General features: G+C 35.3%; 1 protein-coding gene across 4 annotated transcripts in view; it reads left to right on the top strand.

The window, feature by feature from the left end:
* Positions 1–27,400, top strand: part of CACNA2D3 (calcium voltage-gated channel auxiliary subunit alpha2delta 3) — a 470,721-nt gene that overhangs the window by 88,860 nt on the left and 354,461 nt on the right. For all 4 annotated transcript variants that reach the window (XR_012634269.1, XM_074914174.1, XM_074914173.1 and 1 more), the window contains one exon: positions 12,037–12,153. Coding sequence is in view for 3 of the 4 variants with exons in the window: in XM_074914174.1 (XP_074770275.1) it covers positions 12,037–12,153 (117 nt within the window). In the remaining variant the exon portion in view is untranslated. The remainder of the gene's footprint in view (positions 1–12,036; positions 12,154–27,400) is intronic.

Raw genomic sequence — 27,400 nt, 5'->3', positions numbered from 1 at the left:
GGAGTCTTAAAGATATTTTGTATCTTCTGCTAGTGGCTATTATGCATTCAGGCACCTCAGGAACAAAGAAATGACAGAGAAATGGATGGCCTGGGTTTAACTACGGAGGTGATGGTACAGATGAGGCCTGATAAGCTTAACACTTCATCTCTCTGCTGCCACTGTGGTTTGCAAGGAGATTAGAACTGTCTGACTGTGAGGAGGGCAAGCTCCACAAATTCACTCATACATGGCAGTTCTGTAATGAGGTGATACTTCATTCCTTAAACTACTGAACTAGAACTGCACAAACAGATGTATGCCTCTGGCAGTTCTGTGCGTGCAGCACAGGCTCAGCCATACCTCCAAATGCAGACAGAATGTCCAGTTGCCACAATTATATTTTATTGATGTACACTGTTCTTTGTACATTCGTAATAATAAGGGACAAATTGTATTTTTGTGAAAGAATGAAACCTGCAAGTAAACTCACGGTGTTTACGTTGTAGAGTTTGACAAGAATGTAAATAATTATTATTTTTCAGTAGGTTAACGTGACAAAAGCTTGTGTTAGAAATTAAGAGAGTATTCTGCCCAGATGGACATGTGAATCTACATTATGAATCTTTTAGGCAGTTTCTGATAAAGAACCAAAGGTCAAGCTCCGTCTCAGAAGTTACGTTTTTTGAGCTTTATGACATCAATTTGGCAAAACTACGTAAGGATGTGCTGAGAGTCAGAAGTGACTACTGGGACCCTAGTTCACAAACAGAGCTTTAAGCACTAACTTGTTCTGCCTGCTTCAGTAGGACCGACCACTTGTGAATTTAAGTGTATGTTAATTACTGCGCTGTCTTAGAGGCTTGAATGCAGTTCACCGGGAAGGTCATTGCGTTGTGGTGAGCAGAGGGGAATTTATCAATAGATTGACTAGTGGTAACCTGTGATTCAGGCAGCTTTGTTTGTTCTGAGGTTTAGCAAAATTATGTATTTTTATTAAGCAATGAAATAGTAGCAGTCTGCTGATGGCAGTTTGCTGAACATTATAAAGAAGAATATATTTTAAAAATGGAAACTTTAATTTCAACATCTTTGTGAAAATTACTGTTAATTGTAGCAATTTAGAGTTTATTTTGTGTAAAAATGGTACTTAAAAGAATTCAAACACAATGAATATTAGAATTCTGTTCTTTGGAAAGTGATGGCACTCTTAAAACTATCTTGATTCCTCTTCTAGAGGCTTGCTGGTCTAGGGCCACCAATCCTTTTCCATTGCCTAAGAAGGGGATGCCTCCATTCGATGCTAATCACTTAAACCTGTTTTTCTTTTTTAATTGCAAAAAAGGCATTATTTAATTGACTAGTGGAGTTGAATAAATAGACTAAGCCTCAACATAAGCAAACATAATTTTTAAGTGCTAAGGCTTTCCATTATGGTCTAATGAACCACATAATGCTTAAAATATTTCTATACATATATTCCCCAATAGAGTATTTGTGTTGCAGAAAAGTGATTTTAGACATCAGCTGTTTATACGAGTGAACATCCCAAACAGAACAAGATCTTTTATTTAAGAAGCAAACTTTCAAATTGTAGTACTTGAAAATATCAGCCAGTATATGCATCTGCTCCTAAAACACAAGCTGTTTTCTCTAATGTGTGCAAATAAAGGGATTTTTTTTAAGTGCAATAAGCATATGAACAGAAAAGATACAGCAAGGAGATAACAGTATGTGTTCTTTTTCTAATTAACAACTTTTATGTGATTAAAGTGTTCTTCTACCAGCTTCCTCTCATGTGTGAAGGGAGCAAAAGTAAATTAATTACTATTAGCCTGAAGGAGAGCACACTGTATTCTTTATGACTTCATAGTATTGATTTGGCTATTATTCATGATTTCCATTCTCTGCTATGCAGATTGATGCATATTTAATTCATGGATACATTATCATTAATAGTGGTTTATTGACCAAGCAAAACAAAGCTGTTGCTGGGTCCTCTAGTGCAAAAGCTCTGTACTTTTTCTGATAAAGGCAAGAACTACAGACAGACCTCTGGCTGTGGTTTTGATGTGTTCATTATTTTATGCACAGGGATTTCTCTTAAATAGGTTTCAAATTTCATTTTTAAAAGTGTGAGAGAGAAAAAAACTCTTGAGGGGAAGAAACATTGGGAGCTATCAGCATGCCAGTATTTCAGATGCCAGTGTAAGAATATATGCATTATAGCTAAATGGTCCAAAAAGAAAAAGATCTGGGCAAGTTCTGTTGTACAGGACATTGGTTTATATCATATTACAGTCTTTCAAAGGTAGTTTTTAAATATTGGATTGAATGTTGGCTTGGCAATCAAACTTTAACCCTTTGTTTTTCCTTGTGTGTTTACCAGTTTGTTTTACGAGGCTTTGAAAGAAATCATGGTGAATATGCTAATCTAACCTGAATGGACAGAAAGGCTAGTCATTCTATACTGTTTCTTGTGAAGTTTTATAAGTGACTGAGAATCACACATGAAAGTGAAAAGCATTAGTTTGTGTGGCAAAAACACCAATGTGTTTTCATACTTCCAAGTAGTGCCAAACACCATATTTTGGTTTCCAAATTATTATTTTTTTTTGTAGTTAGCCTGCTGAATTCTTAAGACATCTGTACACAGCAGGTGGTCTGATTTTTCAGAGATGCCGAGAACACACTGACTTTGCTGGCTTTGATGTGACTGAGGGGATTTTAGATTTTTGAAAATAAAATAATTTTTCATGTTCAATGATGAAATGAAGAACTGAAGGCCTAAATTTAGGCACCTGAGTTCAGATAGTCAGATGTTATGCTTTTTCTTGTTATTACAAGGCCATTTTGATACATAGTCTTCTGACACCTGTCTAAAATCCTAAATCAATGCCATGTCCTTCATAGTGAGAAACAATGAAATAAAGCCCATTTAAGAGTTAATGTTGAAGGCCCCACACAATGCAAAGTGTAAAGTTTTAGAAATATTATCTAAGCAGTTGAATGTGAGTTACAGAGAACATTACAAATTGTGAACAGTTTGTGTCCTAAGGAGAAGAGATTACATGTTTCTTTTTCTGAGGAACAATAACATTAGTTATTATAAAGTAACATTGCTTTTAAATCTTGTCCCAAGACAAAGGTTTGTCTTCAGAATGCACTTCCATTTTTGTGTCTACACTCCACTTTGTCTCTAGCATTCTTTGTTGCTCATTTTATTTTATTGCTCATCCAGGGAGACATGCTCATGGCGGGACAGGGAGACAATTTTCTAGTTTTTCTGGGATGGAAAATAAGCATTGTCTATAAATGTATATAGAAACCCAGAACAACAGCTTGAGTGTAAGGCAGCCATAGGTCCATAGAAATGGAACAATGAGGGAAAGACACACACAGTGATAGAAGGAAGTGTAATGAGAAAAAAACAATTATAAAGTCTGATTGAAAGAATGAGTTTGTGGATGTATCCTGTGACTTTACAGCATGAAGCAAGCTGTTTCTTTTGGTTGTCCTTGTTTCCAGTAACCATAAAGGCTTTCCAAGAAGACCAATGCAATTTCGTGAACAAAAGAAAATAATGTATCTCATCCCACCTGAGAAATTCGTGAAAATACTAAGTTGTCAGGTTCCCCCCTCTGAATGTTCAGTGACTCAGAATAACTATCCAGGATGTGAAAAGACTGCATTCTTAGGTTTCTTAAGTCTTTTGTGAGGAGCAGACTTAATGTACATGCTTCTGATATACTTGCTTTCACCTAAAAAATATAGTGATGGCTTTGCTTTGGATGAACATGCCCTCTGGGTCATATTGTGATTCTGCAGTTTTATACCCATGGGATTTTTTGTTCATTGTCTAAAGCAGTTCATGTGAAATGCTGTAGTGAGTTTTCTAGAGTATCAAGTACATCTTTATGGAAAAGGGCAGTTCCAGGATGTTCTTTTTTTTGTTTTAAATAAGGGCTTTATGTTCTCTTCTAAAATAGAAGCAAAGGTATGTATAATTACATAGATGGCTTTTGTAAAATATATTTCTAAAGAAGTTTTTAATAGTCTTGGTTAGCTGGCTCTTAAAACACACATGTGGGCCCGTGAAGATGTTTCAGATGTCTAAAAGAATGTACAAGACTATAATTTTCTTTTTCAACCATTTTCAATATGATTGAGTTTGTAGTCAGGAAAGATGGTGAGTTGGTACTCTTTTGCAAAAGAGTCTGAAGTCCCCTTGGCCTCTGCCACTGGGCGCTGGAGGTGGCAGCAAGGCAAACCTCCTCAAACGTTTTTTGTTACTCTGGTTAGCCCTGACCCAAACCAACTCTGTTAAAGGGAATGATGGCAGTTCCTGACCTCTGTTCAACTGCTTAGAATTAGATTTAACTAGATTGTTATTTGGATCACACATTTTTTGTGACAGTTGTTTAGGGGGAGGCTTTTTGACTGCTTCAAGTAAAAATTGCAATACTGAATTATTCTTACAGAGCAAGCATTTGAAACTCCTGGGGTGTGTTTCTGTATCTTCTTGTTTATTAGAGAATATGATGATTTATGTATCACCAATGTGACTGCTGCTTTTATATTTTATTTGTGCTGAGAAATACTGTATATAGTAGCTTCTATCTTTCCACAGTAGCTCAGCTGTTTTAACCAGCTATAAATTCAAGACTCTTCTTGTTATTGCTGTTTATGTACCTGTTCATATCTAGTTGTGCAAAGGTTTGAGGAGATAGCTTGTGTGGACATGTTTCACAGATAGGACAGAGGAATATTGCTAAATCGGGACTTAAGTTGTCTTGTCTTTGATTACCGTTCAGCTTAATGTTTTCTGTTTTCACTGACTTAGTTTTGTAGCACTTGCATGTAGCAATGAGGTAAAAATAGGCCAAAGTAAATATCTGTGTAAAATTAAATATGCTGGGGATATAGTGCCCTTGAAATGACTGTTCAGATACATTGTGTGTAAATTATTTTGCAAGGAAAGCAGTAAATATCCTTGTCGAGTCTGCTGATGATAAAACTTCCCAGGATAGATGATCTTTGGCTATAATGTACCAGGTACAGCTTCAAGTAGCTAATCATAGTAAAATGGCATTGCAACAACTATATCGATATTTTGCATTTCAGAGTGTATTTTACAAAGTAACTAAATGGGAGTTTGAGGCAACAGGGGTTCCTCAGACACCAGTGTGTGGCAAAGAGTCAAACATGACAGGCTAATATAGAGCTCCTTGGAGTCTTTTGATGAAGTGAATAAAAATTGCTCTGCAGAGAAGAAAATGAGTGTGCCATCACACTGGTCACTGCTGATGGATTTCATCAACACAAAGAGGTTCAGTAAAGGTTAATAGGAGTGTGTAATGTGGTGTAACACAAACTCCCAATTATTAAGGAGTTCTCTAATGTCAAGGTGAGGAGAAGTACACCATTGTGACTCATCTTTCCATGCAGGCCATGCTGAACTTACCAAAGCTATCTTGTGGTCTATTGGGCAGTGCACTAAATGAGTAACCGAGAGAGCTTGTTCTATTTGCAGTTCTGAACTGTTGTGTGACATTGTGCATGTCACTGAATTTGTGTATATCCTGAATACCCTCATGTACAGAATGGCGATTATCATAGATATTAATTTTATAAAGTGTATGAAGCTCTGTGGATGAAAAATTCTATACCAGCTCTGAATTTTGTTTATAAATGCTCACCAGCTGTCAACAACAAAATAAAAATAACTCTTACTATTGCTTATTTTGTTAAGGCCTTTAAAGTTGCTCCACTGAATGCATTTCAGAGTAAGGAGGAACAGATAACAACATAACGGTGGCAATCTAGTTTAAAAAAACCCACATCACCATAGGGTCAGTGTGATAATGGGAAAATACAACATCTTTTAGTAAGAAGAGATTCACAGATGAGCCTATCAAGAGAGTGCACCATCTGGATTTGCTGTCTCTGCTTGTGGTAGTGCCATCCGACTACCCTTCTGCTCAGTGGAAAAACTGATTTCCACTCATACGCACATGTAATCTTGGAGACTTTTTTATTTGGCTTCACATTCAGGTTTATTCCAACAGTGCATACATAATTAGTGACCCCTCACTTCTAATGAAGTATTTAGAGGCTCTGCTGTATATTTTTAGATCTGCTGAGAACTGCTCTACCATCTCTCATGTGCAGAAGGAATATGTGCCGGTGTGGTAAAGCACTGCAAGAGCTTGAGCCGTGTAAGGTTTGAACTTTCACTGGTTGTGTCCCATCAATTTGAACACAGAAATTGTTTTAAAATAATATTGTCTTAGAAAATGCTGCGATGGATTCTTCACCTGAAGAACAATTTATATTCTTAGTTTTCATTCAGAAGTTCAGAGCCATATTTTCTAGTAGTGGAAAGCCTTGCTCTGTGCATAGATCCTTCAATTTTGACAGAACTGTTAATGGTGTAAGGCAGCACCTAATGTGACTACATTGTCAGTTTGCTCCACATAAATTGTAGGTTTGGGGTTTTATAACAAAAAAACCAAAACCCACAAAGTGTAAAAAGGAATAGGTGTTTTTAAAGCACCCTGAATAAATGCCATTTATTTTAAATTTTGTGCAGTAGTGTTAATAACATACACATAAAAAATCATTATACAATGAGAAGAGCATAAAAAATGTGAGCTTTATTTTTAGATTGCAATGAGGAATAGAGTAGTGAAAGAAAAAATATTTTTCTTGATGTGTAAAAACGTAGTATATCATCATTCTTCTTGATCCCAACACTCTAGAAGAACTTGATCTAGAAATCCAAGGTTACTTTGGGTAGGAAAGTCAACATTAGTGAAGAAATCTATGGGTTTAAGGGTTAAGAATTAGCTGAGACAGAAATTTGTTTAAGACTGACGTAGCTTTTCACTCTGTAACTAAAGAAACCACATTAAGAGCTGCAAATTGTATTATCTGTAAGCTTTTTGCAGCCTCATTAATTAATTACATTTGACTGTCAGGACATCTCAAATATAGAATTAAAATAGTTCTGATAAGCCAATTAACTCATGTGGCTATTCAAACTAGCACTTCTGTGCCAAAGGGAGTCATTGTTAAGACTTACCTGGCAGAGTGTTTGAAGCAAGTTTGAATGGTTCGAGCAGTGCATAACACAGCCTTTCTACTGAGCAATAGACATTATTTGAAAGCACAAGTTGGTGATTTAATCAGAAGTGTATGTTTCTGTAATCTCATCTTACATTTGCAATGTTGAGACTTCAATATCTGAAACTTGTTTTTTGTTGGTTCTTTTGTTGTTTGTTTGTTTTTTTTTTTTTTTTAAATGGTATGGGATAAACTTATTTTTATTTTTTTCATGGAAACAATGGATAGACAGAATGGATATTTGATCTTTCATTTGTATACTGGTTCTGTGTTTTCATTATAAAACAAAAATATATGCATGCATATATATTTAACATGTATGTGACGAAACCTTTCAAACAGCAACATTTATAGTGTACAACTATGAAGCTATAGCTATGAATACACCTCAGAGGTGTATATTAGTTCCTAAATGCAAAACAAACTGACAGATTACTTCTAAAGGATTGTTACAAAATTCCTGTTGAGGAAATACCTTTCTTTAATCAGGATGGTAGTGGTATTTACTGGCTCTGAAAATCCCAGGGAGTGGGAAGAATTTCCATCATAAATGGTTGTAGTGTTCTGCACATGTACAAAGCACCCACAGACTTATCAAAAGACTGAGACTAAGGACTGTTTAAACACTTGTAAGTAATTTGAAGTATTTTTATACACAGCATAAAGGCAATTATCTTGTTTTTTATAAGAATTTATAGAAGTATATCCATATAAAAAGATCACATTTCTCTGGAGAAAAAACAAGGAGAAAAAATTGAAACTGTAGTTGACAAAAGGCATATTTCTGAATTTGTCTTGCTTCAGAAGGGTATTTCTTGTCCTGCCTTGGTCACTCAAGTTGTATGATTTTTGGTAGGTTTTTTTATTTGTTGGTTGGTTTGTGGTTTTCTTGTTTTGCTGGTGTGTGTGTTTGCTGCTGTCGCTGTTTCAGTGACAAATACTTGAATTGCATTAAATGCTTCAGACCTGAGTTTTGTATAGATTGCTTTCTGTTTTTTTATTTCTAGATGATCATTTATCATGCAAAAAAAACCCCAAAACAAACCCACACCTAAATCCATGAAATGCATTAAAAGTTCTGACAGTGAAGTACTGTCTGTCTTTCCTTGGCACTTATGTGAAATGATCTGGCAAAACAGATACTCAAGAAATAATGTATTTTTTGTGTGCTTTCTCAAATGATAAATGTTCTTGTCTCTCTGGAGAATTTCTTACCAAATGCTGATTTTTGCAAGCAGAAATAATCAGCATTTCATTTTTTTTTTCTTTTTTTTTATAATGCAGGAAATCAGAATTTGTATCTGCTCAATCTTGTAGTCAATTGGAAATCCACTTATCAAAAGAAATGTCCAACTGTGACTAACATTTTATACACTTTTGTTATGCAAGTCCATTATTTATAGCAAAGTTAAGGCTGTTTTATCTCCTTTTTAGAGTAGTACAAATGTGTTACTGGGTATGTTACAAATGTTGATGAGAATTTTTCAGTATCTCTTATTAGAATAAAATTATAGTATATTGAACAAAATTGATCAATTTGTTTTAAACAACAAAAAATCTTTGTCATCAAATTCATCTTGTTTTGCAGTGGAAGGAAATGGCTATTTAAGGCATTGCTTGGAAGAGACATTAAGAGTAACAGTAATACAAGGCAGTTTGCAAGTCCAGAATATAAAGGACAGCCTGTCCCAGAAGCTGTTTTTTTTCACCACTGTCCATGATAGCATTTTGCTTAATTGCAACCACACTGCTGTTTTCTCAGGATTACATTAAAATAAATAATTTAAGAACTATTTAAAATTTATTTCAAAGGGTCTATGTCTTTGCTTGTATAGCTCATTTATTTAAATCAAAACCAAATTTTATATGTAAAAATCTAGTGGTAGGGAAACGATGAGAGCCAGGAGGTCAGACAGCCTCTGCAGTGAAAGGAAAAGAGCCCATTATTAGTGACGTCCTTTGTTACAGTTTTATTGTGTTTTTTGTTTTTTTCACTATCTGCTGTGATTCAGGTTTCTTGCATTGATAGTTATTACAAAATCAACCGCTTTGTAGATTGAATCTAAATTCCCAGCCTCATTCACACGGAATACTAAACGGAAGTGCATAGACACACACAGATTAAGCTGGCACCTCTTCCCTACAGACACAATCACTACAGCACAAGGAATCTAAAACCAGCTGGTGTTTTATCCAACCACGTAATTTCTTCTGTTTTGGAACCTTCCACTGACGGCTGAAAAAATAATGGAAGTATTTTTATGGCAATGAAATACCAAATGTAAAATACATATTATGTAAACCTCTTATTATGTAAACATCTTGGTTGCCAAGGTCTTGCAGAGCAAGTAAATACTCCTAGTTTGTTGCAAAAGTTCTTGAAGGTTTCCAACAATTGGCTAGACATGCACCATGCAAGATGTGTGGTCTTTTGAAATAGAACTTTAAAAATATCTTCTGTTTCCTCCAATTTATTTTTTTATGTTGGAACTTTGGCATTTAAATTAGGAAAAAATGAATTTATGTACTGTGAACTAGCTTAATTATAAAATAATAAATTATCAGTTAATATATCATTCCTATCTATTTTGAGTGCAAGTTATTATTAATTTTCAAAAGCACCAGTTACTCAAAAGTGAGAAGTGTGGCTTTTTAATATGTTCTCGCAATAGCCTAATAGACTATATGGTATGATTCTCTGTGCCTAGAAAATTTGACTCCAACTGTACCGTTCAGTTTTAACACAAATGCAGTGAATAATTGCCTGGTTTTCTTCACCTGATGGGAAAACTTAAATCAATAAACTTGGTGACGTGAAAACAATCTCCTGAAGTGATGCATTTTGGAATACTTTCTAAGAACTCAAAGGTCAAGTCTGAAGTAAATAATTTTTATCAGAACCTGATACGTTGAACATAATGTGTGCAGCTTGAAATAAGTGATTCAAATTTGTCCTTGATCTATTGACATAATGTGATATGTTCCTGGCAGTGCATTTTTTTTTTTTTCTAAATTCTCCAAAGCTTCAAGTCCTGTGGGATGTGGACGGACTTTGACATCATTAATTAAATGGGATTGAATTTTTTCAATTTATTGTTATTTACTAAACTTTATCACAGTTAGTATCTGTTACAATAACATTTACCTCTTGTCTGCTGTGTTCTTGTATATTTTTAGTAAACAAAATTTTAATATTTTTCTATTTTAGACAAATCACTGTGCTATCCTAAATTAACTTTTTCAGCATGGAGAATAGTGAGTTTAGTAATGGCACAAGTGGACTTGCAGAGTTGATATCAGAACTCTGCTTATGGCATTTAAATACAGACCAAGAAGGGGAAAGAACCAAATCTCCCCTCCTGCTGCCAGGGAGCAAAATGCAGGTGGTCTGCTTGAGGTTTTAGATTGCTTAGACTACTATTAAAATTTTAAATAGAATAGAACCTCATAACAGGAAATAGTGTGGGAAAAATGAAATTATTACTGAAATTGCAGAATATAAAAAATTGAGTGTCCTAAATATTTAGTGGCAACTTTGTATTTCTTAACCTTATGAAATTGTCTGCAAATGATGTTTTATCAAATATTATTTGCTTATCAAGACATTTACACAAGTTTTTACAGAGCAGTATAAAGTTTAAAGCAAGTCCAAAGTGTCCCTTTTCCTTGAAAAATAGTTTTGTCACAAGAAATGTGTACAATATGTGCAGGCATTCTCTTACAATAGAGTCTGTCCTTCCATCACCAGTCAGGACATGACTGTTCATCCAGGTGCTTTGAGCCATTGTTTTTGATGCCCTTATAACTCCAGAGAGATAAGGAATAATATAAGGTTTAAACATAATCATAATTCCATAGGCAAATTTTAAGGGTAAATATTTTTAATAACACCAGCTCATTTTATTGACTCAAGTATTGTGCTGTGAGTTCTTCTAAGAGTCTGCTTTTAGATGTTTGGAAGGTATTCTTTGCACATAGGCTAAAGCTGGCAGAAGCCAGGTATACTTTTCATCTTCCTCACAGTATCATAGAGGTACAAGGGTTCAATAACGGGCAATGATTGGTTCATCACAACCATACATGTTTTAAATAGAGATAAGCAAACAATAACTAGACTGAAAGCTTTTCAGAGTACAGGCTATAGGGGAATGGGAAAGAGGAATGTTCTCAGTATGATGGTTTTGTATATTATATTCCTACAGACTTCATTGTAAACACTGAGAAGAAAACAAGTTGATACGCAGAAAATAGAGGATAAAAAAAAAAAAGTTTTGATAATATTTTTAGTGCTTAGTCAGTCTCAGAGCTATTCACATGGTGAAAAGAGACCATAAGGTAATGCTCATCCATATTGTATAAAGGATAGTTCTATGTTTGCATTTGGATAAAGGCTCATGTTTGTGTGGTTTGTTCAGGGTTTTTTTTTCATGAAAAGTGAAGAATGTCTAGATAAGCTTGTACTTTAAGTATTCATAATGTAACTATTTTATAAAGCTTGTGAAATAGTCATCTACAGGAAGTTCAGCTGAGGAGGAGAAGGAGTCTGTGTTGCTGAGGCGCAGTGGATTGCCAAGTATATCACTGGTTTTAAATGATTTTTGGATGGGATATGAGGATTTTTTATTACTTTTTTTGGCTGTTGTTCAGTTGTGGGGAGGGGTAATTTAAACATTGTGAAGGGGAATTATGATTTTCCTACAGTGCATGAGATAAATATTTCTATTATATTTTCTTAACAGAGTTCTGGTTCTAACCCAGTTGTTCTATCCCTGTGACAGCATCTTGGCATGAAGCAGCCTTCTGTCACACAAATAAACATGAAATAAATGAAGAATGTCAGCAAAAGTGTAATATAAAACTAATAATTAGTTGTCAAAATTTCAGCTGGTTCACTGTGAATAACTTTTCCCTATTTTTTCTTTTTTGTACCAGAAATACAAAGAATATGAGAAGGATGTTGCAATAGAAGAAATCGACGGCCTTCAACTTGTGAAAAAGTTAGCAAAGAATATGGAAGAAATGTTTCATAAAAAGTCTGAAGCTGTACGGGTAAGCAGCAGGTCAATCTGCTGTTTCATTCTATGTTGTAAAACTAAGTATATAATTTAGGCTCTGCTCTGAAGGCTGTGCTAGTGATTGAATGTGCTGAAGTGGAAATGCTAAAACATACAGAAGTATTTTAGTATCAGTGTTCGAGAGAATAGATGTAAACTATTTATAACATCAGCAGATAAATGTAGGAAACTGTAACTAGGTTTGGACTACATTTTCCCATATGAGTTTGTAAGGTATCACTTGTGTTCAGTAAAACATAACTACATATGGCTGTGTGTTAAAATGCTAGATTTCAAAATATCAAACCAAAGCAGACTTAATTTCACTGCTCACTATTATAAAAATAGTATTGCAAAGAATCTTCTGAGTTCCATAACCGTCCTTTAGATCAAATCTAGAAAAAGCAGCTACCTCAAATGGGACTAAATCCAAGAGTCCTCTAATTGTGGTAAGTACTAGATCACTCCAAAGGCAATTTATTAATGATCATTAAGTAACTACACTGAACTTTCTGTACATCTGTAGGGTTTGGTGTATTTTTTTTTTGTCTCCATTCTGATCCTTCTTTTGTAGTAGTTTTGGTGTCCTATTAGTTTTACTACAAAAAAGGGAAAATTTCTGATTTCTGTGTTTTACTATATTAAATAGGAGTTCATTGTCATGTGCATTTAACAGTTCCTGTTACATCACTTGTATCAACAAACTAACAGGATATTATGATGATGCCATTTACCACCAGCTACTCCTTCAGCCAGATTTGTCTGCTCAGTTGAGTTGGAAGTCTTTGTGTCTCAACTGTGGAGCTGGAGGCATCACCCAAGGACAGGGATTCCATTTGTATAACTGTAGATACAATTTCACTTTCAGCCTTTTATTTGTTATGGTGCAGAAGGGAGGAAGGAATTCGTATATGTTTTAGAGGCTGAATTTTCTGGGCTGGCAGTGAAGTGTAAAACATATTTCAGCTTGTAAACTGAGCACACTTGGCAGGGAGACAGAGAAAGACAATAAACATGGAACCCCACAATGCTACTTTTACAGTCTGTTTTTCAGAGAAAAATTGCACTTTAAGATGTGAGCAACAGCTTCCAGAAGCCTGCAGAATACTGACTGGGGGGTGGTGGTGGTGAGTGATGTTTTCCTTGTTTGTTAGCAGAGAAAACTGCTGCCCTGAGATCATAACAATGTGGAAAAAAAAAAACCAAAGCAACCACCCCAAAACATTCTCGGAGCTGCACTTGTTTAGAGCAAGAAGTGACCAGCAAGCTGCACACTTGCTGGTCAGGGGAGCAATGTTATATCAGTATGGAGTGCTACTGGGGAAGAGCAGTTCATCTCTCAATTAGAGCTTTGCAACAAATGTTTTCTAATGTTTGTGTGTTTAGAACTGGTTTGGCCTCTTCATACAGATGGTGTTTTTATCTAAGGAGGAAAAAAATATAAGGAGGAAAAAAAATAAAACAGGACTAATATAGGCCACCATGGTCTGGGTAAAAATGAGCCCAAACTCTGTGAAGTTTAACCATACGTATAGTATTGTGTGAAAGGGTTTTAGTGCTGGAAAAAGTGACTGAAATCCAGAGCCTTCTTTGGAAGGCTTCCATCTTTGGGAAGGAAGCTAGAAGCTTGATTTGGACAGGGTCAGTTCTATTAAAAAATTATCTGTTTAGTGTACCTTCCAATAAAGTTGTTCTTTTTTGCATAATTACATAATGTGGTCCATCTTGGTTGCTAGAGATGTAGTGAGTGACCTTTGATGTTCTGGCAATAAATAGTGCTGAGTATTTTATGTCCTAATAAGTACAAAATCCTTTGGTACAGTGCAGGTTTTGCATGAATACTGTCTTTGGTACATGATAGCTAATTTTCTCCTCATATCCGGAAAGATAGGAGTTACAAATCTTCTATGGACCTAAGAACTCTGTTCCATGCTGAGACAAATACTGCATCATCTTGCCTGTAAAATAATAGAATTTTGACCTAAGCTTTTGATGAAGACTTGTATGAAGAACACTGAAACCTAGAATTCTGAGTAATATTTTAGATATTGCTGGTGGTAATGTTGGGGTAAGTACTAAATGAAGAGTACCTTACAAAATATCTCTCAGCCCTAGAAATAATGGGGTGACCATTGTGAGGGTTCAAATCTAAGTGCTCAGAAAATGTGTTCCAATGTTACCCCAAACTGTTACCCTAGGCCGCTCGCTGAATTAGCTTCAAGTAGTCATCAAAAGTCATGGCTTACTTCAAAATACTTTTTATATAAAACATTTTAATCAACATACTTTTTCAGGTTCTAGCAGATGTAGTAATCTGTGACAACTATTCAGAAAGCCACAGTATATAAAATGCTTAATTTGTACAAAAGGCCAAGAAGAAAGACCTGAAAATATAGAAACAGGATGGCTTGGAAAGGCCTTCAGGTTTTTTGTTTTGCTTTATGCTTTCAAACACATTAACTTGTTCAAAGCTACTAATCACATTTGAACTCTCTTCTCCCTCTTCCCCCTTTATATTCTGGTTGAATTTTTATCTTTCTGTCTCATTGCTTTTCATAATGATTAGTTGGTTCAGTGTGATTTTTATCATATTCATCCCCTGTTTGAATTACCCTTCAGTATGCAATTATCCTATCACAGAATGTCCTATTTTTGTGCTGTCAGATACATAAAATAAATGGAAAACTGAAAGTGCTAAACCAATTATATAACCTTTTGTCATCTACTTACTGATGGAAACCCTTGCAAGCAACTTTTCCCACCCCCCCCCACCCCCCCCCCAGCATTCACTATTTACCTTAGATTTATGTCAGTGCAGGATATTCCTGTTAACTATTTCCTTCCTAATACTGTCCTACTTGATCAAATTTGAGAGGCAACTTCAGACTTTATTTTGAAATATTTGTGACATAATTTAAGTTAAAACCACTGAAGAGTGGTTTTGATTAAATGTCAATGCTTTGTTTTAAGCTGTGACAAATGTAGATGTATCCATTTACCTTAAGACTAAGATGTTTGAGTTGGGAGAAATCGTACCGCCCATAAGGTGGCATAAGCAGAAATGTTTCCTGCATTGTTCAGCAGTGGGTTTAATTTTACAGCCAAACCCAGATGTTCCCTTTGAGAGCCTTGCGTAGTCTGCTGTCACTTGTGGTATTGCTTCAGTTGCCTTTTGTTAACTTTTAGTGATTTCATCCCTAGGAAATGTACTTGATCAGTCATATTTAAAGTTAGCTGTAATTTTTTAATTTTTTTTTTTTTTTTTAATTTTAGAAGGTTTTATGATACTTTAGTGACTCCACTTATTTGAAGCTGAAGAGGAATAGAACATGATGATGTAATGCACAGTAACAAATGATTACTGCAACAAACTTGATAGTGAAAAAGAAGTGGAATTAAAGCTATTCATTTGGTGCTTTTATTTTTCCTAGTTAATGATGTAATAGGAAAAAAAAAAAAAACAACAAAGGAAGACAGAGGGAGGTTGAAAAGAAAGCAAAATGAAAGATAAATAAGCTATTAGGGAATATTCAAAAAGCTATTATTGAAACTTTAGCTATGCAGTTAAATTTCTATTTTCATTAATATTTCTTTACAAGTGGAGAGAATCTTTTAAAAATGTTGATTTACATGTAAGATGGCAAATCAAGTGTTAAGGATTATTTTTCTTCAAGGCAACTACCATTGCTGCAGTAGAAAATGCAAATCAGATATTTCTTTTTATTAACTTTTCCTACTGTAGCTACCTGGTGTTCATTGTGAAGCTGATTCTCATTATAACTGTACTGTGAAAAGTAATTGCTGTTGTACAGTAATTCAATTTCAGTGCATTCATGCATCAGTAAGCCAGTGGGGTTTATCTAGAGAAGCCTGGGACTTTAAAGCTTTTTATCATGAAATACCACATGCAGACAAACATTCTTCCAAGGAGTAGAATATCATCATTTAAATTTAACAAACATTTGTGATGAAGAGAAATGGATTTCTTTCCACTGATGATTTTTACACCAGTCTTTAAACTGTTTTCAAATACTATTAGGATGATAGTGTTTATGCACAGTGAAAAAAGTGTAATGTATGAGTTTGAAATGTTTTTGCTTATTCATATATATTTCTGGTTTGCACATTTTAGTATGTGGGTGTATATACGTGTGGGTACCTATCTTTACAGACATTCATTTTGAGGTTTATATGTGTCATATCAACAGATGCAATTTACTACTGATTTTTTGCATATATTAGCAAAGTATTAAATTACATGTACTGCATCCATGTGTTTCCAAGCAAATACTGGTAAATTGGTGTCCTGATCAATAAATTAATTTTTATTTAAAATAAGTGAAGTTATATGTTAGTGAATGTAAAATGTACTTGTCTGGATGAACACAGAGATACTAGCAAGTAATCCAAAAGTGAGAGTGAAAGGTCCTAAACAGAGAAAGTTTCATTCTCTGCAGTGCTCTGAATAGACTTGTATATGAAAGCCTAGTATAGAATTCATACAGAATATTGTAGTCCATTAATATACAGCTTTTATTTACAAACCACCCACAAGTACTTTACTGTTTTCTTGGGTGTATTTGCAATTTAACTAATTTTTGGTGTGTAACTTAACATTAAATTCTTCCCTATTTGATCAGACAAATTGGTACAGATGTTATTTTTGGTTTTTGGTTGGTTGAGAGTGGGATTTAGAACTGGATTTTGAAAATAGATGCTTAAGCAGACCAGTTTCTCAGCCACTCTTAAATACCTTTCAGTTCCAGGATTTATTTCAGCCATTCACTTTAAGGTTGCTGCTTTCAGTTGATGTCAATGAACTCATTCAGAAGTGTAATCCCAGAAAACAAACTAAATAAAACTCAAGTTTTAGAAAGGTGTAATTGGTTTACATGTTCTCATTGATAAGGAAGTTTTTATATGATCTTTTGGGGGCTTCTTTTCTTCTTAGAATGGATAATTTTTGTCATGTTTTTGGTTGAGGTTATTGACTGCTTCCACCCCCCACCCCCCCTCCATTTGTATTTGAACCTTTTGCCAGTGGTTAAATCGCCACAAGTGTCATCAGAATCAGGGAGTGGTTACAGGGAAAGAGTGTCTGTATCGTCACTGAAGAAAGGCAGAGAAAGCTCAGTCATGAGAAGGGATTGGAGAGCATAGTGCGTTGAAAGGGCAGTAGGGGTGATATAGAAGGGACCTGAATAAATTATGGGAGCTTTATTTAATGGATGAAGAATAGAGACAAAAAAACATTGTGATAAGATATTACACAGAAACTGGGAACCTGATGAAGAATTAAAACGATCAAAAAGCAAAGAAATGCACCTTTTTGTTCAGTACTTTTGGACCTATGTTCCTAATTCCACTGAACTGTTTTCTGGTTTAATGTGGGTGTGTCTGTGACCAAAGCAGTTATAGTTCTGAATATAGGGGGAGTATATCTGTTGAATTAGATAAAATAACATTTTTACTCAGGTAAGTTTAAAAAAAAAGTCTGGCTTGAATTAATATGTTGTATTGAAAGTACATTTAACACCTATATTATATTGATGGAGCATTTACCTCTAAGTGGAAGAATTAATCTGCAGGGTTATCTAAGTAGGTTATAGAGCTGATTGTGGGTAACCATGTTGTTGTTGCCTGGACTGTCATAGGACCTGCAAAGCTTTGGATCTTTTATGCACCTTGCAGCTCAGAGCACTTCCCAGCAGTATAACTGTCTTACTTGATATCAAAGACCAAATTAAAATATATACTACAAGACATTACCAGTGTCCTAGGTCCATTGTGTATTTGGTTTTCTTACAGCCAGGTGTCTCTGGTGCAGACATCATTATGTATAAAATAATCTGTTTGATATTCCTTCCAATATGGTTTTAAGTGGGATTTTAAAATAAGTCACCTGCATAATTTTCTGCCATTTATTTCTTAACATAGAACCTGTGAATTAAGAATTGCTGGAATGTAATCCTCAGTTTACATATTCCTGCATACTGGAGAATTTTTGTAAAATCCGTTTAGTCAGGGAAGTTGAGGTTGTCACCACTATGTCATGCCAGCTGTGACAGAACATTTTTACATGGTGGAGTTTAGTATTTAGATTGCACTTTTGTTGACTTGGAAGTTGAAAAGTAGTGGCTTCCTTCAGTGCCTAAAGAAAAATTGGGGCAACATCGAGGAATATTCCAGGTGAACTTTGAACTGATTTTTTTTGGAGACTGTTTTAAATGTGCACTGTCTTCCATGTCACTGAGTATTTTATTACAGTGTATTTTTATTCTGATTTTTCTATCGCTTTGCTCAAGGTTAGATTGGGAATCACATTCTTGAGAAGCAAATAATCATTCATGTTTCAGATTCATATAAGAGAAAATAGAAAGGACTTAAATGTCAAAAGTTATTACTTTGCTAGACTCGTTATTTCTAAGTGTGGATTAAACACTTTATCACTATCCATTCTGTTCCCTCATTGAGCTAATTTGCATCTGCAGAATTAGAAGGAAGAAAAATGAATGTCAACATGGACACTTTAAAACTGTGCTGCTCTGTGGGTGCTATTCTGAACCCTGATTTTCTTCTTTTTTAAATATAGTAAGACAGATTGTTTTTTATCAGCAGATGGAAATGGATAAAAAATACCATTAAGTTTATAGAATTATGGGAGGAAAAAATTATAAATGGTTGTGGGTGGAAGGAAATTATGGTGAATCTACCCAGTGTAACTATAAATAGTTTTAAATGACAGAATAAAGACATAATGAATAAAGGAGAGATGGCTACAGTTGTGTTAATTACTGCCAACAAATTAAAGGTTTTCAGCAATATTTTTGTATTCCCATTTAGTATTTTAACTGTAATTGTTGCTAGTTACTTTTGGTACCATCTGAATTTTGCTCATAGTTCTACAGTCTCCTTCGTATGTGAGTGATTTCTGTTTTCTGATTTCTGGTCTAAAAGCATTATTTATTTTTTGGCAAATTAGACCACACTGGAAAATGAAAAGGTGGTTAGCAATTCACTGACAGTCAGTAGAATATTCAGTAGAATAATGCCTAACCTTGATAGTCATACTCTGAAGGATATTTAAAGGCACAGTAAATATTTTTCTCGTTTATTGCCATTGCACTTAAGGTTTACTTTTGATAAATGTGTAGAGGTTAGGATCTTCGTCAAATGAAGCATTGGCAAATCTATTCTAGTGGAGATCAGCTATATCACTTATTGTTTCTTTGCTTTTTAGTTCTTTGAGTTTCCCAGGAAATATGTTTCCCAAGAAACATGTGTACTGCTATCAATTCTGAAAGGGGAAAAAACTATTTATTTTTATTGGAGCATAGGTGGGCTTCTCTTATCCTTAACTTCATCCCCATCACACAGCTACAATATGAGTGCTCAGGCTTGTTGCTGATGAACAAAAGAAATGAAGAATAAAGGTACAATCAATTTATTTTATACCTGCACTACCTGTGTAATGGAATACATAGGTTTAATGAAACTTAAGGATTTTTCTGCAGACCTCTCTTAATCATAGCAGGGAGCTCAAGTGCATTGATTAAGTCTTTAACTCTTATATGTCCTAAAATCCAGATTAGCTGAATCTACAGAAAGCTATTCTTTAAATAGCTAGTGGTGGAGGGGAAGAGGCAAAACCTGAAATTCTTAGTTGCTTTTTCTTATGTATACTAAGTTTGTCAGCATTTAACTACCACAGAATGCACAGAAAGCCAACAAACAACAGGGAGATCTTTCATCTGCCGCTTAATAATTTATTTTTTAACTGTTCATGAATGTCTTCATTGCAAAGACTTCAATTAGATCAAAATAATTTTGTAAATAAACCTTTTTTATCTGCTCAAAATGAATTTTCTCTTTTCAGTCTCCGAATACTAATATGTATTAAAGAAAAAATATGAACTTGCTAGGTACATTTTTTGAGGAAGTAGTAGTTCATGTTGAGCGTCTTTAGGAGATTCAGGGATATGTATTTTTCAGGATTTTCAGGGAGTTATGTTACATGAGGTGTTTAGAAACTACTGTTTCCTAAATTTATGCTTTTATGGCTCTGCAAATGTGGAGCTTTCATCGTCTTGGTACAGATTGAAATAAATATCTACAAAAAATGAAGCAACTTGAACTATGCTTTGCATTTTGGCTGTCTTTAAAGTTCTGGCATGTTTGTATGTTTAAAAAAAAAAAAAAAAAAAAAAGTCCACACAGTCTAGCCAGTCTTTTTCTTTTGGAAATTCAAATTTAGAAAAAAGAGAAAATTCTCTTAAGAAACAAGGGAAGAAAATAGACTTGTAGAGAAAACTTAAAAGCATTTAATGCTGGAGATGATTACGATGGTTTCATCTTTGGTGCTGAGAGAAGAAGTAAAAAGTATTTCAAGACAGCACATTCAAATATAGAACACTTATCTGAAAACACAGGCAGAGAGACAAATCAAACCAGCCACTTCACTGAATAATTCTTGTATTAGATTTCATTTCAAAAGTACATAACATTCAGTCTTTGGCATCAACATAAAATAGCTTTCCACACAGCAGGAAGAAAACAGTAAAGTAGTTATGAAAGAATGAAGTAGGATAAATTAGCCTCATGTAGCCTTCCTTCTTATCACTGTTTTAGAGTATTAGCATATTTTAATATTTTATATTAAGTATTTTAACAAAAATAGTCATATGGTCCAACTTGCTGTTCAATGTGATTTAAACTAGTAACTTCAAAGAATAATTCATTATAATTAAAATTTAATTCCACTTTGAACAACTGTCACCTATTCTATTTTCAATTTAATTCTTATTTAATATTGTAAATATATAACATGATTTTTTTTGGTATGATAAAAATGATTCTCAAATGTTATAAATGCTGGTACTTTTATGTTATAAATTAATGGAAAATGTTGAGTCAACTCACTTTTAGAGTTGTTACTGATATTAATGACTAAATGATCTCTTGAGAAGATGCATACAGCTTGCTTGCTGTTTTTGTAATGTTAGCCTGTTTTCTGAAACCTTACATACATTCAATTTAATGCTTAGATAATGAATAAAGGTGTCTTCAAGAGACTGCTCAATTTGGCATAACCTGTATTCATACAAAGCAAAGGTTTTCGAGCTGCTGGCTCCTTTTCTTGTTACAGGAATGATGCCGAACTCCTCGCTCCTTTTCTTGTTACAGGAATGATGCCGAACTCCTCGCTCCTTTTCTTGTTACAGGAATGATGCTGAACTCCTCGCTCCTTTTCTTGTTACAGGAATGATGCTGAACTCCTCTGTTTGGTCTGTGGAGCATGAGGGAACTTCAGGAGCAGTAGTAAGGAGCAGACTGTTAATAGCTTTCATGAAGGGATTTAGTGAATGGTCATTTATCAATATTTTGAGTAGCAAAGAGACTATAATCTCTGTATGATTCTTCAGTTTGAAGCGCTCAGAAACATTTCAATGAAAAGAGCTGTAAAGAGAATTTATTAGTATTTTTTAAGAGCTTTAATTCTTTACTCTGCTCTTTATTTGTGATAGAGCTTCCAGCAGGTATTGTGTTTGGTCAGGAATGTTAGCTTAGCCTAAACTGCCACTGGAGCACCATTGTGAGAGAAGAACCTCTGTACTGGGTCTGGCTGAGCTGGAATTGGTTTTCCCTTGCCACAGCCCTCACAGTGCTGTGGTTTATGCTGGGAGCTGGCAGGGTGTTGGCAGCACCCTGGTGTTGTGGCTGCTGCTGAGCAGTGCTTACACAGCACCAAGGCTCTTTCTGACATTTTTCCCCCCAGTGGGACGGGGTGGGCAAGATCTTGGGAGGGGACACAGCCAGGACAGCTGACCCAAACCGACCAAAGGGATATTCCAGACCATGTGACATCTCCTCAGTATAAAGCTGGGAGAAAGGAGGAAGGGGGGTGGGGGGGGTGGGGTGTCACCCTTGGTCCTCCAAAGCAACCCCTGCGCCTATCAGAGCCCTGCTTCCTGAGAAGGCCCGACATTGCTTCTTCATGGGAAGGAGAGAATAAATCTGTCTTTTTTTTTTTTTTTTTTTTTTCCTTACTCACACAGACCTTTGCTTCACTTTGCTTGTATTGAAACTGCTTTTGTTTTACCCACAAGGGTTGGTCTACCTTATTTTCTTTTCCCCTCTTTGCCCTGTTGAGAAAACAAGGGGAAGGGGGGGAGTGATAGAGCGACTGGGTGGGTACCTGGCATTTAGCCAAGGTCAAACCACCACAACCTCCTACACAGATAACTGAAGGCAAATACACCATTTATCCTCCTCACTCCCACCTTTCTTGCATTTATTTGACCACAGTGTAATTAGGTAGGAAGATGCCTGCTTAATCTAAAATACTTTCAGCTTAGTTTGTCTGTTTTATCGGCTCTAAAAGCTGACGATGTATTCCAAATGTACACAGCGCTGGTCAGCATAGTTACTTCTCTCTCACCTTTTGGATTTTTAACACTTACCAGTTCAAAAGTTACTCTGCCTCATCTCATTTTCCCTGGACACTATAGTTACTTTTATCTTCTTATTTGAATAGAATTACACTCTATATGTTTATACAGTAAACCCATCATGCTCCTTCCCCTAGTTGAACAGTTTCTTTAAGACTGGAAAACCAAATGGACCCTAGAAGTGTGCGCAGTGTGCTTTTTAAGTGCACAGGCTCTAATAATTCTAAGCAGCTTCCAGTGAGGGTGGGGGTAAAGAAACTCTTTACAACAGCATTAAATTTCAGGTAATCACAATTTCTATGTAAGTGAATCAGGAGTTTAAGATTATCACGACTGGCCTAGCACTATGTAAAGCACGTTTGGGACACAAAAGCAGACTGAAAGTGAGATTAGATGCTGCTTTTTTTTTTTTTTTTTTTTTTTCCCTGGAAAAGCAGGGGATTTTTTCAGAGTAAATTAACTGAAGCATTTAGTTATAACAAACATCAGGCTTCATGCTGTAACTGGAACTTCAAATGTTTAAAACTAATCTTCCTTTTGATGAATACCAAAAAAATGCTCAAGTTTTGTTTGTTGACATTAGCCTTCTTAATTGCCCTACCCTGTACTTCCGTGTCCTTGCAAGCCGGCACTGGCTCTTCAAAAAGAAGGCTCCCCACTAGCTTCCACGGGTGCTTGTTCCACTCTCCTTCCTCCATTATTTTTCCTTTCCCTCCACTCTGCTGTGGCAAGTGTTTATTTTGCACAGCCACAATAATCTGAGAATTATAAAACTGAAGAATTATCCATTCCAGAAACCCCAAAACAAAGACCTGGGAGAGGCTTTCTTTGTCCTAGATTAATTAAGATTTTGTTCATTACATGAGATGAAAAATAGGAAGGAAGGAGATAGGCGACAGGAATTAGTTGGATCATATGGTAGACAGTGCTTTTTTGTGTGTGGGGGGTTTTTTTTAATTGGGATGGCAGTGATGGCTTAAAACCCATATCGAACAATCTTCCTACTTGTATGGATTGTTTTAAGCTCTGTGGTGGCTGTGCAGCTGTTCAGCGAAATTGTCTAATCACTTGTATCCAAATGTGATGCTTCAGGACTGGTGTTGCATGTGTTACTGTGTACTGTGCTAAGTCTTTTTTTCCTGTTGCATCCCTGCATACTAGCAGGTGAGCATGTCCTCCTCCAACCCATTCATAGATAATAAATTTCTTATGTATGTTAGCTGCAGAAAGCTGAGCTCTTCCGTTCAAACTTTAGATGTCTGTTCAAAGATATTTCATATCAGTAACCTGAATCGCTAGAGCTTCAGAAAAAAAAGAAACAAGACTTTAACTTTCATTTTCTGAGGGAATAAGACAAACTGTCTCACATGTGGCACGTATCGATTTTTAGATTTGAGGCTTTTGCTAGGCTGAAGGGCAACATCCCAGGAACAACATGAACCCACTGAAGCCTGCATCTCATAGTGCTCAAATTCTGGTGGTACTTCAGTCTTTGACACTGGAGATCAACCAGCTTTAGTGGTAATAGAAGGGGTGGAAAGAATCCTACTGAAAACTTGCTGTTGATCAATTTTACTGATAGATTAAAATGTACTTATAAATAAGATGGTAACTGATTTCAAATTACTTCTAAAGATGAACTCTGAATGTGGGATTTCACAAAAATGTCCAGGCAATTCTTTCCATGTACACAGACAAAAGGATCTTAAAACATTTGTGTTGTAGAATTAGTATTTCTGGAAAGAGCAGCTGAGGACTGCAGCTCTGTAAGGTAGTACTGCAGTGCGCTTCTGTAAGAGCAGGTACAGAGTGTGACATACGTGCTTGAGATAGCTTTCTATTTTGAGATGGTACAAAGTCAAAAATCCCGGGGGGGGGCACAGGGTAGAAGTGTGATTTTTTTTTTTTTTTTTTTTTCTCTTGTTTTGTTTTTCTGGTATTTTAAGTTTGGAAGGAAGAATATTGTGTAGCTTATGTTCCCTTTCTGAAATGTTGTGTCATTTGGTGCTTTGTCTTTGGTGCAGTAACAACAGTAAGAAGATCAGTGTAGTAATTGATTTTGGGTAGCATCTTGATTTCAATACCATGTAAATATGCCACATTAACTTTGGTATATGTTTTAAAATTAGTTACACTGAAGGGAACAAACAATAAATTATAGAAAACACTTTATAATTTATTTTACTGTCCAAACAAATAGATATAGCTATGTATTCTTGGATCAAACACATTTCTCTGTCCTTTAAGCTAGCACAGCATATCTTGGAAGATTGCTTCTGGCAGTTCTGTGCAAGTACTCCGGGAGCACAAACTGTTTGAGTAAATCATAACAGAAAGGTGTTTCATGGAAGAAATAGACAGTTCAAACTAATACTATAAATTGTAGTTTTATTGATGAATCTGTTTTTTATCATGAAGGTTAAATTACAGCAATCATAGTCACACAAAGCACTACAGAAATACTATGTTATAGAAAAATTTTGTGCTCTGATTTCTGATGGATCATTTCAGTGCAATGGAAAAATGCAACAGAAATGTTCTGTGCAAGAAAAAAAGAAATAATTGCTCTGTACCTGAGTCTTTGTTTTAAAAACAAGCTGGAGTTGGAGAAGCAAGCTATGCTGTGGAAAAATGCACTTAGACTGTACTTGGAGATTTCATGTGAGAGATGAAAAAGAGGTATATTTTTACTGTAATAATAATCAAATATTGTTCACCTGTTTCAACCAGGTCTCCATCTCTGTGAGAATATGGGCAGTATCTTACATTTTATTCTTGGCTGCAGGTGACAGTTTTGAAATTTTCCCCAGCACCCTGCTCTTTGCTACAACCTCCCCCAAAAGATTACAGGACAACTTTTTTGTGCGTATCAGAAAAAAAATTGCAGGTTATCAGAGGTTAATTCTTTGATCCTTATGCATAAGGATAAGACCTCATTTAAAACCACTTTAACTGGTAAATCTTTGGCATGGGTAGGGGACACATTAAGGGAAAACGGTGGTAAACATCTTTGTTTGCTAGCGTATACCTCACTTGGTTTAATCAGTGGGGTTTTTAGTTTTGGTGTTCCCCTCGGAGCTAGCACAATGGGGGGATAGTGTGTTCCTTAACACACTGAACAGACTAGAATAAAATCTGTAATTTAAAAAGATTGGCTTATATTGGAATTTTTCATTATATTGAAAAAACTCAGTTTTGTCAGGAAAATCATATCTTTATCACTCATTTCCCATATCTTGTGGTGAGATGATAATTTAGCCCTTTGTAAATGTGCCAGTAAATTAGTAATTCCAGAGTCATTAATTTTGCATTTATCTTAATTGTGTTACATTTATGGATATTGATGGAGTTTTACTTTTTTACACTTGAAAAATATTACTACAGTGTTATTTTTTTATATTGGTCTAAGAAGACTAAATTATCTTATTTTAATGCAAATATTTTTGACATACAAAAATTGGAAATACTGCCTTGATTTGTGAATTGAGCAATTTTCATTTAAATGTCACTATGAATCATTATAGAAATGGGAATATTTTCCTTTTGCTTTTAGATAATTTCATGCTCATGATCTAGAAATTAAATCACTAACCTCTTGATCTTTATTTTTGACTGAAGTTCCATATGAAATTGGATAAATTCATAAAAGAGGAGTCCATAGGTAGCTAATTAATATACTGATGGACAAGCTTTAATTCAAGAAACCCAGAAAACACCGATTGCTACAAGTGGGAATGGTTTACTAAAAAAAAATAATATGCACTGCTGACCACTGCTGGAGAGAAGTTTGGAGCTGTCCTCCTTATGGTTTTTACATACTGACATTCTATGGTGTGATAGCAGACTGTGCTGTGATTCTGTAAACAACTCGAAGAGTTGAACTTTAAAAGTTAGTAGATGAATGCTGTGCTTTTGAAAGACTCAGCAGTTTGCTGAGCTTGTATGTATTTTGGGGAACTAGTATAATCTTTAACTACAAATTGTGTTTTATTTTACAAAATGCTGCATGTTTCTGGCTGTTGTCTTGTTCATCATCATGTTTTCTGAGCTCAAGTCAGTGTGATATGGCTCAGCCATGTGCTTGACTCTTCAGCTTTTACTTTTCTACCTAGAGACTTGAACCACACCGATGACACAGGTCTAGCTTCTTTGTACAAACCTAAAGCAATGTTCAGGAGAAACTCAGAGTATTGTGTGATAAGAGTGAAGCAAAAGTTCCTCAGAACTAGATCAGCACAACCTCAAAGTATAAAAACAAATTGCTGCCTTGGGTTTAAAATAGTCTGAGGTCTTTGTTTTTTTTTTCCTGCCTTCTCTTTGGACGTTGAAACTCAGCTTTGTTACATATAGTACCATGAATGTTGATGGATGTGAGCAGATGAAAGAGAGGAATAATTTTACTGTAATAATAACCAAATATTGTTTGCCAGTTTCAACCAGATCTCCATCTCTGTGAGAATATGGGCAGTATCTTACACTCTGTTCCTGGCTGCAGGTGACAGTTTGAACTTTTCCCCAGTACCACACGCTTTATTGGAGGACACAGTTAATTGGTAGAAATACATTTTATTACTCCATTTCTCTCTTGATGACTATAATGCAATATATCACATAAACATTTCATAGAATTGATTGCCATTTTTCATGACTACGGAGATGGCAGGTGTGGTTGGGAAGCTGTAGGAATGGAGATTAGTTAATTATTTTAGGCTATTCCAGGTGACAGTCTGCACCAAAGGAATTATCAGTGCCTTCATAGACTTCTTTAAGCCAGAAGCTATTGTAACTCTTGAT

This window comes from Athene noctua, chromosome 10 (genome assembly GCF_965140245.1).
Source record: "Athene noctua chromosome 10, bAthNoc1.hap1.1, whole genome shotgun sequence".
Taxonomy (NCBI): Eukaryota; Metazoa; Chordata; class Aves; order Strigiformes; family Strigidae; genus Athene; species Athene noctua.
This window is presented reverse-complemented; position numbering and strand designations above follow the sequence as displayed.